The 12,109-nt window shown below is 41.2% G+C and overlaps 1 protein-coding gene across 2 annotated transcripts in view; it reads right to left on the bottom strand.

Moving 5' to 3' along the window:
- mertka (c-mer proto-oncogene tyrosine kinase a) overlaps window positions 1-8,024 on the bottom strand; it is a 120,694-nt gene extending 112,670 nt beyond the window's left edge. For both annotated transcript variants that reach the window (XM_048531744.2, XM_048531746.2), the window contains exon 1: window positions 7,467-8,024. In XM_048531744.2, coding sequence (XP_048387701.1) covers window positions 7,467-7,527 — 61 coding nt within the window. In that variant the 5' untranslated portion in view covers window positions 7,528-8,024. The remainder of the gene's footprint in view (window positions 1-7,466) is intronic.
- Between the last annotated feature and the right edge of the window lie 4,085 nt (window positions 8,025-12,109).

Genomic DNA, 12,109 nt, shown 5'->3' with positions numbered 1-12,109 from the left:
TCCATATCCTGAGGCTCTGACCCCGATTCCTAACCAGGGGAAGCATTCTCCCTGCATCTTCTTTGTCTAGTCCTGTTAGAATTTTACACATTTCAATCAGATCCATTCTGATTCCTCTAAACTCTAGTGAATAAAAGCCCAGTCGAATGAATCTTTCCTCGTAGGACAGCCTTGATTTCCCCGATATCAGCCTAATGAGCCTTTCCTGCACTCCCCCTATGACGAGCATGTACTCTCTTTGGTAGGGAAATCAAACTGTGCATAGTACTCCAAGTGTGGTCTTACTAAGGCTCAGTATAATTGCAGCAAGATATCTATACTTCGGAACTTGCATACTCTTGCAATGAAAACCAACATACCATGAACCTTCCTAGTTGCTTGCTGCAATTACCTGTTTTCTTTACTATTGTACAAGGACAAGCAGATCCCTTTGTACATTCATGTTTCCCAAAATATAACACCATTTAAATAACACTGTCTTACTGCATCTAAAACTGTACAATGAAGACATATTGAAGAACATATGCTCAGTTAATTTCCAACTGCCCAAAGTGAAATGATCATTTACCACACAAGAATGGGAAAACATTTTAAGTGAGAACTAGGTTGAATATTTTTAACCAAACTGTTCAGACGTGTTATGACATCTCTGGAGCAGGTGGGACTGGAGCCTGGGCCTCCTAGCTCTGATCTAAGGATTCACAAAGATCCCTAAATGAGGGAGTATATTAGGTATCCATCATGAACACACAAAATCGAACAAGAAGCTGGGAATTCCTCAAGCAGAAACTCAATTTCTGTCTCCCCATAGCCTGTCTACTATCTGAAGGCACAATTTGGGAGTGTAATGGAATACTCTACACTTGTCTGAATTGAGTGCAGCTCCAGCAACACGCTGTAGAGCCTCCTCCACCAGCCAGTTCTTTAATTGTTCATCAGCATTTATTGCTGGATGTGACATGACTGCAGAGCTTAGATCTGATCTGCCGGTTGTGGAATCACTTAGCTCTGTCTAATACTTGCTGCTTATACTGTTAGGCATGCAAGTTGCCCCATGTAGTAGCTTCATCAGATTGACACCTCATTTTAGGTAAGCCTATTGCAGGTAATCATTCACTCTTTATTGAAATAGGGTTGATCTCCTAGTTGTGATAAAACAAAGTATTAGAGAAACTCAGCAGGACTGGCATCATCTTCTGTGGAAAGTAAAGCAAAGTTCACAACAAATCTTACATGACTCCTCCAGGATTGAAGGGGGCTGGGAAATGAAGGCTTTAATAATTTTGACAGAAGGGGAGGAGGAGCAAGTGGAAGAGATAGTAAGGTGCCCCAAACAAAAGACAAAGGGAATGCTAATGATAGCAAAGATATTTAAATTAAAGATTTTTAAGAAAATAACTGCTTAAATTTTAGCTGTTTCCCTCAGCCCCCTACCAATCTTCAAATAATCCAGCATGGAGGCTGTGAAATTCACTCCAGTGTTTCTGGATACAACACCCCTGTCTGTACCAACAAACAACCCTAATTACCAGCTACTCATGCCTGGTCGAAGGATGTAAATATGGACAAAGGGTAATTGAGCTTGGCCATGTGTCAATAGGCAGCACTCCCACCTTGGAGTAAAATAAACCATATCCTGACAATGTAAGCACTACAGAAATGAAAGTTTCATACTTCCTTTATGCCCTTATGATTGAATACATTGTCTGACTTACACACAAATAGTGGTAATTACATTTATGTAGCAAACACCAAGTCTCTGGAGTGAACTGGAGAAAATTGATGGGAAAAATAATTCGCATAGAAAAGAGACTCATTAGCTCATAGCTTTCTAGTGGATTAAAGTTCACATTCTTTCAGAGTCTGCCAATAGTTTTCACAGCCTTGCTTGCCACACAATTTTACCAGTTTTCTCAAATGGAAGAGAGATTGGGTGCCTCACAAAAATGTCTCTTTAAGACCAAATATTCTCAAAGCATTTTTAAAACAAAACTAAAGCAAATAAAACTTACGTGCAAAAAAAAACGCTACTGTCAATATATGCTGTGCAGGAGAACGATTTCTCCATTTAAATCTTTTAAAAAACGTAAGTTTTGGAAAGGCAGTTGACATTGGGTCTTTTTAAATAAATAATGACCTGGAAAATCAACACCTCAATTTTAAAGTGAATTTCTTATCTATCAATGTGGGCTTACCATCCTACCCCCATTCTATTCAACTTCTTCGAATCCCATAAATCTTGAGAGATTTCTACTCATTCCCCCAGTTTTGGTCCATGTCCAAATAGCAACCCTCCAGTTCAAATGGTCAGGTCCTCCGTTTCCTGGGCCCTAAGGTCTGGAATGCACTCACTAAAACTCATCTGCTTTGGCCGCCTTTTAAGTCAGACTTTGCAATGTACCTCTTTGGCAATGTTTTGCTCATTGATTTACGTGACTCAGCGTTAAATTTTGTTTGGTATTGCTCCCTTTGAACCGCCTTGGAATGTTTTATGATGTTATAGGTGCTACATAAATGCCTGTAGGTGCTGTTGAATATAAGCTTAATGATGGCACTTTCCCACCACTTTGAGCTCCATGGGACAATCTGTTCAAAAGCCATAATGACTTTGATCATGCAAATTTGCTGACGAAAAGTCATTATCTGAAACTTTAATGATCGATGGAATTTAATGCCTCTCAGAGAAGGATTCATAGGCAAGGGGACATGTGGTTGCTTGGGAGATTGCAAAATGCAGATCTTCCTGAATCGCTTGATTACATCAAAGAAGGAGGCTTGCCAGTGGCATTTCACACCCAAAAGCCAGGTGGGATCTTAAGGCACAATCCTTTGGACATGAATCCGCAAAATAATAACAACAACAACAATAATAACAATCCCAACTGATGTTATTACTGGGGGTAAAAATAGTATCAGAGATAATGGGAACTGCAGATGCTGGAGAATCCAAGATAATAAAATGTGAAGCTGGATGAACACAGCAGGCCAAGCAGCATCTCAGGAGCGCAAAAGTTGATGTTTCGGGCCTAGACCCTTCATCAGAGAGGCTCTGATGAAGATCTCTGATGAAGCGTCTAGGCCCGAAACGTCAGCTTTTGTGCTCCTGAGATGCTGCTTGGCCTGCTGTGTTCATCCAGCCTGACATTTTATTATCTTATGATGTTATTACTGGACAAGTCAGATCCCAGTCTGTAACCTGGCTTAATAGACCAGATTTTGTTTTCTTTTACATAATTTAGTGTTATTTCACTGAAACGCAAGTAGACAATGCTGGAGGTCTGGTTTAACAATAAATCAGAAGTTATTTATGCAAAAGAGACATAGATGAAATAAAAATAAAATAAATAAAATAAATATATAACACAATTTGAAGAATTTCAAACACACAGTAAAATAAAATTCTAACACCATCACATTATAGTGCTCAAAGACCAGGTCACTTCTCTATCATGTAGATAGGTTCTACTGAACGGTTTCTTTCAAATCCCAGTCTTGATAGCCCCTTTTTTAATTAGTCATACAACTCAGCTTGAACTTTTGCAGCTTCAAATAACTTTATTCGGGTTCTAAACAAATACTTCTGATTTGGAACTTTCCCGCTCAAGTCCTTACAAAAGGATAACCTACTTCTGAACAGTTCCATCACCTTTCTCAAGAAGAAACTTTCATACATCAAGCTTCAACCACAATTTCTGCAAACTGAAACCAAAAGGTTTCCAAGTTATGGGCTTTTCCTCTGAGCAAACTTTAAAAGAAAACAATTCCTGATTCTTCTAATCTGAGAGAAAGCTCAGTCTCCTCAATGTTTATACTGTCCACTTGTAAAACTCTGCCAATGCCAATAAATTCCCATATCACCCCCAAATCCCCGACCCTATGGACTTCTCCCATACCAGTTTAATAAAACATCATAATTCCAAAAATATTGGTAACTTCATAATTAAACATCCTTGTATGCATAGATGGCATCAGTTCAAAATCCAAAACACTAAACTAAATGACATTTATGATAAATCAGATATATCACATCCCTTACATCACACAACAAAGTATATTAATAACATATGCAACTGCAGCTGCTTTCATGCTGTGTTAGTGGAAGGTTTGAATTAAATACATTAATTAATGATATTGTTATTGTTTCATGTTTTGACAACTACTTTGGTTACATTTCTTTATGTATTTTGACAAGCCACCTTTGAAAGCTCAGGTTTAGAATTGCCAGCAGCTCTGTATCACAGTGCACTGTAACTATAACTCAAAGTCTTAATTTCCCTGTTTGCACACTTGTTGCATCTTCTATGGAATAAAACTCTTTCAGTAAGCAAGCTATTCAACAAGCATTGTGATCAGGGTGAAGGACACAAACTTATTTGCAAACAAAGATAAAACTGAAGAACAGTAAGCACATGGAAGAATCCCAAACAAGGTGTCAGCTGACCCTGAAGCAGATACCACTAAAAGAATCATAGAATGATGCAACACAGATGAAGGTCATTTGGCGCATCATATCTGATGTCTATACAATCTGCTGGCAGGGTAAAGTCATCATAGTTCCACTGGACCATGGAACTACTCTCTCATTAGGCAGAGATGACTGATGGTGGTTTATCCTGAGGTTCATCATGCCTCAGGCAAGGGGAGATGTTGAGCATGAGCGTCTTCATTGTAACCTCAGTGAGTATGGGAATTTAACCTACTCTGTTCGGTTGGCTGCATCACAAATCAGCCATACAGTAAACTCAGCTAACCACCCCCAGAACTCATAGGAAGGAGCCAATGGTAATAAATTTCAACTAGGAATCCAGGACCTCGTGCTAATGGTTAGGGATCTCAGGGTCAAATCCAACAATGTCAAATGGTGAAATCTTAAAGACACTAACCCTGGTGTACAGTGTTTGTAATTTGCTGCTCCTTGAAATACATCCCTAAAAACATCAGAAAGTTAAGGTTCAAATCCCACCTGCTCCAGAGATGTGACAATTCAAATAGCAGACTGCTTAATCTTTTTGAAAAACAGCTATTCGAACTATTATATATGCACTTAAATGATATAATAGAATCGCTGACTCAATTTTGAACATGGCAAACCATAAATTAATATACATGTGCTGTAAATTTGACACGCTCAAACTACAGGAGAATGCAGCCAGGACACAGAATAGTGAGCTTCAAATATGCACGTCAAAGCTGTGTATAGGACTGTGGTGCCGATGAAGGAAAATTAGATCCTCAGCAATCAGACTTAGCAAATCCAAGAGGTTTACTTTGGTTTTGCAAACAGCACCAGGAAACTGTCACATAAGAAGGCAGTGTCACTATCTGGGTACTTTGACCAAGACAGAAGTAGCTGGAGTCACAGGTCTTTGGGTTGGAATTCCATGTGCTATGTGAAGACATCGGCTTCCTGACAACTGGAAACTAGATGTACAACACACTGTAAAAGGCAGAAAATGGTCTCAGTTGTGGACTTCACAAGCTTCAAAATCTCCCCTCCCCAAAACGCATCCCAAAACCAGCCCAGCTTGCGCTCGTCTCGTCCCTGCCTCCCTAACCTGTCCTTCCTCCCACCTATTCCCCCATCTCCTATCTAACAAGCCTCATCCCATCCCCTTGACCTGTCCCACCTCCCTGGACTGACCTATCCTTTCCCTCACTCCACACCTACACTCAACTTTACAGGCTCCATCCCTGCCACTTTGACCTTCTTTTCTGAAGAGGGGTTTTGGCTCAAAACGTCAGCTTTCCTGCTCCTCTGATGCTGCTTGGCCTGCTGTGTTCATCCAGCTTTACACCATGTTATCTTTGACCTGCCTGTCTCCTCTCCACCTAACTTCTCCTTTATCCATCTTCTATCTGCCTCCCCCTCTCTCCCTATTTATTTCAGAATCCCCTTTCCCTGCCCCGTTTCTGAAGAAGGGTCTGGGCCTGAAACGTCAGCCTTCCTGCTCCTCTGGTGCTGCTTGGCCTGCTATGTTCATCCAGCTCTACGCCTTGTTATCTCGGATTCTCCAGCATGTGCAGCTCCTACTATCTACAAAATGGTAGAAAAGTCACATTTCGGTTTTGTCGAGACAGAAAAGACATTTTCGTTAGCTTTAAAATGAAATGTTACTCAAAATGAAACAAAACTTCTCAGTTTTCCAGAGAACTTGGACGAATGGCAGAGCAGGATGGAAGGTAAATAAAGAGGACGCTTTGAAAGCACGATTTAAGAAATTTATGACGGCATGCTTTTGAAACCATTGGTAAAATTCACAGGATTCAAAATGTGGAGAAGGTGCCACTGAACCTCACAAGGAACGGTATGGGGGGGGTGGTGGAAAGAATGGATGTTCACTTCGGAATAAGTTGAAGAAGTTTGGAGGTTGGATGCAAGGGAGGTCAAATATACAATCTTCGCTCTCTCGGGTGCACACAATAGATCCGTCAGTAACGCAAAAACAGGGCCATCGTGACCCGCAACAAGCAACGAAATCAGGTCGCCTGGTTCTTAATCTGGATAAGCGTGTTTACGATGTTTCACTATTTTAAAGCGCTACAAATAAATAAATCGGTGAAGATGATCATTTTCATTGTTGGAATTCTGTGTTCAGAATGGTTGCTATTCTCGCATTTCTCCAACAACGGCGTAAAGTCATCGTACTTCACCGAGTCGAAGCCCCTCTGGGATGTCCGGAGGCCACGAAGGGGTCTGTATGGATGGAAATTGCGAACACCCTCCCCCCATTGCAATAACCAACTGCTCTCAGTCACAATCAGCGAACCGCGGTGTACGATGATAGCCAGGCTTCTGATGTTTTCATTCCTATTGCTACTCTCGCTAACCGTCCCCCCACGTTCCGGCAAATTAAACATTCCCAACAACTAAAAGTAAATCCAGAAATTGGATTAAAATGACACAGCAGGTACGCACAACTGCTTTTATATCGCTCCCTTACAATCAACAAATGAGAGGCGGAGTGATGTTGGCGATAACCAACAAGTTGAAATGTATCACCTTCATACTGTATCTAAAACGTGAAAAGGCTGAAAACAAGCAACGGGTCTATTGACTTGCATCCAAAAAAAGATGTTTTTTTTAAACTTGGAGATCTTGTTCTCATGTTGTGTGGTCAGCAGGTTTTTTTTCAAATCTCAAGTCCACAGATCTGGTTGTGTGTCAACTGGAAAATACTATTAAAAAATTCTAAATGTATCAGACCAGGTTACCGATCTCAATAGGCACACCAAGAATGAGCGAGTGTTAAAGAACACAGTCCGGCTCCTTTCGGGTTCTATTTACTTCTTTTACTAAGGAAAAAAGCCCCCCCCTCAACCTTTGCCAGATATCACAGTTTGTCAATAACAGTGCCAAACAGAAATGTTGATGCATATTTATCTACAGGTGAGAGCGCGGTACAGGCTTCGTTCATTCCATTTGGAGGTTGTCTACGCATGTTTCATAATATTATCTAGCAACTCACCGGATCCGCAGGCAAAATGAAGGATTAGAGTAAATGCCCACAAGTTGGAGCGGTCTCTCATCCTGGAGGGGGTAGCGCTGTCGGCAGCAGCTCTCCCGGAATGCAGTCAGGCTGCTGGACTGCAGGGAAACCCGCGGCAGCGAACTCTTCACTCAGTTCAATCAAAACGCCACCGCACGACTTCGTGGTACTGGGTTTCGCCTATTTTGACGAAAGGGGTAAGAATGATATTGCTAAATATGTAACCAACAGGGCAACATTAATTACCTCCTCATAGGTAGGAACACCGATTAATATTGATAACTGCACTGCGATTTTCCAATCTCAACGACCCAACACTAAAAAAACTTTGAAAGGCGGCTCTGCAAAGGCACGTGATCCTAGCCAAGTACAAATGAATTGTATCGACTCTGATCGAGTGAGAACTTCGCTGCTTTGCACTGCGCAATTCACATATTGTACAGTAGAGGTATTGCATTCTGCACTCGTGCCCTTGTATTAAGTCCAAATTGTTGAGAGATTAACCTGCCCGCACACAATCGCCTCTGTCCTGGGTTTGTAGTTCCCCGATGACCCTACAGCAGAGAGAGAACCGACACCCACCCCACCCCCAAACGGCCGCAACACTGCTCTGTTGGCAGTGAGAGTGAGGAAGATGCTTCAAGCTTTCTGGTTGCCCGTAAAGAATTTTACTGTGGCTAGCAATCGTAACAGACTCTTGCAGAAGTGAAAACGAATGAAATATTTATCTCAACTTTTAGGGATTCAACGAAAAAAAGCCTGTGAAGCTTTTGTCGTAGTACGGTAAATAAAAGTGAGGCAAAATAACTTTGGTACGTGAAATTGTTTTTCTGCCACTCTTGGGGAATTTGAACGAAATTCCATATCCCAATTTTCGTGACAGTAAATAGAAGTCCGTGGCTTTACCGGGTTTCACATTTTAAAGGGGAACCCTTTATGTCGACAGGATACATGGGCATACAGTATTGTAGGTGTGGGTACGCTGGAAGCGTGGCCAATAGCTACAGCAAAAAAGATTGCAAATTTACATGACTAACGAAAACAAACAAACCAACACCTCTCTAGGTGCAGACTGTTCGAAAAAAAATGTGCTTGATAAAATTCCAGTCTTTTTTCTCTAACTACAAACAAGTTAATCGCAAAGGAATTTTGTACGTATGTGTGAAACAATTCGTTACTGTAATTTTTTTAAAAAGCCAGGAAATGTAAACCGCTATCAATAACAGTGCGTTATGGTCTGGACCTGTTAATGCAAAAAAATCCAGATATGACTTAGTTCGAGTTAAGAAATAAAAACAAAAATACCTTTGTCTTGATTTGCTTACATCACAACTCGAAATACTGGATATTTGGATTTTTGAATTAACATTACAAGACTATAACGTGTTTTGTTACTAATCCTACTTAAAGGCATTTCGTGTTCGAACGGCAACAAATACATTCGAATTATGTTACTTTGAAACCAGGAGTTGATGTGACGACGGGAAACACTGACCCAAAAAAAGAGAAATGTTGGATATGTTGTACAGGCCAGGCAGCATTCTCTTCCAGACACTCAGAGATTGCGTTTCGATGAACAGCTTAGTAAACCTTTTCTGGACTGCCTTCAAAGCCTGCATATCTTTCGGAGAGTCGTGCAGAACAGAAACAAATTTTGTCCAACTCGTCTGCACCAACCAGACATCCCAATCTGACCAAGTCCCATTTAACAGTAATTGGGCCCTCATCTATGCCCCTCCTGATTTTATAAACTTCTATGAGGTCACCCCTCACCTCCAATGATCCAGGGGGGAAAATACCCAGCCTATTCAGCCTTTTCCTATAACTCAAATCCTCTAGTCCCAGCAACATTCTTATAAATCTTTTCTGCACCCTCTCAAGCTTAACAACATCCACCTTAAAGAGGGATGACCACAATTGTACAAGTATTCCAGAGATGGCCTCACCAATGTCCTAAACAGCCGCAGTATGTCACCCAAACTCCTATACACAATATTCTGACCAATGAAGGCAAGGGTCCCAAATGTCTATTTCACCAAAATGTCTATCTGCCACTCCACTTTTAAGGTACTATGCACCTGCGCTCTCAGCAACACTCCCTAGAGCCCTACCATTAATTGCATAAGTTCTGCCCTGGTTTGCCTTACCAAGATGCAACACCTGACATTTATCTAAATTAAGTTTCATCTGCATTTCTCAGCCCATCTGTATTATGAGATAATCTTCTTCACTGTCCACTATACCACCCGTTTTGGTGTCATCTGCAAACTTATCAACCATACTTCCTATATTCACATCCAAATCATTTATATAAATAATGAAAAGCAGTGGACCCATGACTGATCCCTGTGGCACACTGCTGGTCCCAGTCTGAAAAACAACCTCAAACCCCACCCTCTGTCTCCTTTCTTCAAGTCAATTTTGAATCCAATTGCTTAGCTTCCCAGATCCAATGTGATCAAACCTTGTTCACCAGTCTACCATGAGGAACCTTGTTGAATGCTTCACTGAAGTCCATAGACAAGGTCTACTGCTCTGCCTTAATCAATCTTCTTTGTCACCTCTTAAAAAACTCATCAAGCTCGTGAGACACGATGTCCAATGCACAGAACCATGTTGACTATCCCTAATCAGTCCTTGCCTTTCCAAATGCATGTAAATCCTGTCCCTCAGCATCCCTTTCAACAAATTACTCACCATTGACATAAGGCTCACCTGTCTGTAATTCCCTGGCTGTTCCTTACAGCCTTTCTTAAACAATGGCACCATATTAGTCAACCTCCAGTCTTCCAGCATCTCATCTGTGTCTGCTGATGATATAAATATCATCAAGGGGCTCTGCAATCTCTTCCCTAGCTCCCTTAGGTAAAGTAACCAAAACTGTTCATAGTATTCCACATGTAGTTTCAATAGTACCTACATTGTTTTAGCAATACCTCGGTATTTTATACTCCATTTCCTTTGAAATAAAGGCAACATTGCATTTGCTTTCCCTTTTACTGGATAAACTTGTATGCTAGCTCTCTGCAGTCATGTCTTGAGATCACATGGAATGAATCAAATTACCTGAAGATTTAATATGTGTATTGCTGAGGAACTCTGGAGGAGGTCAAGATGGACCCAGCACTTCTGGCTGAAGAGTTTTGGAAATGCTTCAGTCTTCTCTTTACACTGGTTTGCTGTACTCTCTCATTATTTAGGATGTGTAGTCTTCTCCTCCAGTGCATTGTTTAATTGTCCACAACCATTCATGGCTTAATGTGCCAGGCTTGCAAAGCTTCAACCTGATCCATTGGTTGTGAAATTGCTTAGTTCTGTCTATCATTTGTTGCTTATGCTATTTGGCACAAAAGGAATCCTGTTTTGTAGCTTCACCAGGTTAATACCTCATTTTAGATATGCCTGGTTCTGCTCCTGGCTTACTTTTCTGAACTCCTTGTTGAACCAGGGTTGAGTGTCTGGCTTGATGCTTATTGTAGATTGGGGGATTAATGGGGCCATGAGGTTGCATTTTGTGATGGAGTACAATTCTGCTCTTGCTGATGGTGTACTTCATCTCTTGGATGCCCAACCCTGAGTTGCTAGATTTATTCAATATTCATCCTATTTAGCATGTTGACAATGCTCAGTGTGAAGGTGAAACTTTGTCTCCATAAGGAATGTTCAGGTAGTCACTCTTATCAATGCTGTCTTGAACAGTTATATCTGCAATAGGCAGTTTGGTAAGGCTGCTGTCAAAGTTACAGACCTGGACGTAGTTTATGATCATGAACTCAAATATGTCTTTAATTATCTTGTTTGTATAGTTCTGTGAAGGTATGGTTTAAGTGATTATATCTCACTTTCTAGATGCAGCTGCTTCATTGCTTTTTACGTCATGTAGGATATCAGCAACATGGTTTAAAGTGATTTCAACGCAAATATTGAAATTATCTCACACAGCTCATTTGGATTGGAGGTGTTTAATTTGGAAATTAAAGATGTGTTATGTCTTATCTTCAATCTTCAGATTCCTATTTCAGTCTTCAGCTGTTAGTTTTATTATTTTAGAAGTAGTCTTTTCAGTGGAAGGTGGAGGAGCTGTAGGCATGAATTACTATGTGAAATCAAGATACAGTGGCAGCAGTACAGACCTGGCTCGAATAAGAGGAGAATTGGCAATGTATATTCCAGGTTTTCAGAGATTCAGGGAAGATAAGCCAGGAGGAAGAAATAGGAGAGATCATGGGAACTGCAGATGCTGGAGAATCCGAGATAACAAAGTGTGAAGCTGGATGAACACAGCAGGCCAAGCAGCATCTTAGGAGCACAAAAGCTGACGTTTCGGGCCTAGAGCCTTCATCAGAAAAGGGGGTTGGGGAGAGGGTTCTGAAATAAATAGGGAGAGAGGGAGAGGCGGATCAAAGATGGATAGAGATCCCCTGGGGTTTGTCCGGCGGGCGGAGGGTAACTTCTTCAGACTAGGCATCCCTGGAAGAGGCTTCGCAGTGCGGTTAAAATTGTATCAGAGATAATGGGAACTGCAGATGCTGGAGAGTCCGAGATAACAAAGTGTGGGGCTGGATGAACACAGCAGGCCAAGCAGCATCTTAGGAGTGAGAAAGCTGACGTTTCGGGCCTAG

This window comes from Stegostoma tigrinum, chromosome 4 (assembly GCF_030684315.1).
Source record: "Stegostoma tigrinum isolate sSteTig4 chromosome 4, sSteTig4.hap1, whole genome shotgun sequence".
NCBI classification, from domain to species: Eukaryota; Metazoa; Chordata; class Chondrichthyes; order Orectolobiformes; family Stegostomatidae; genus Stegostoma; species Stegostoma tigrinum.
This window is presented reverse-complemented; position numbering and strand designations above follow the sequence as displayed.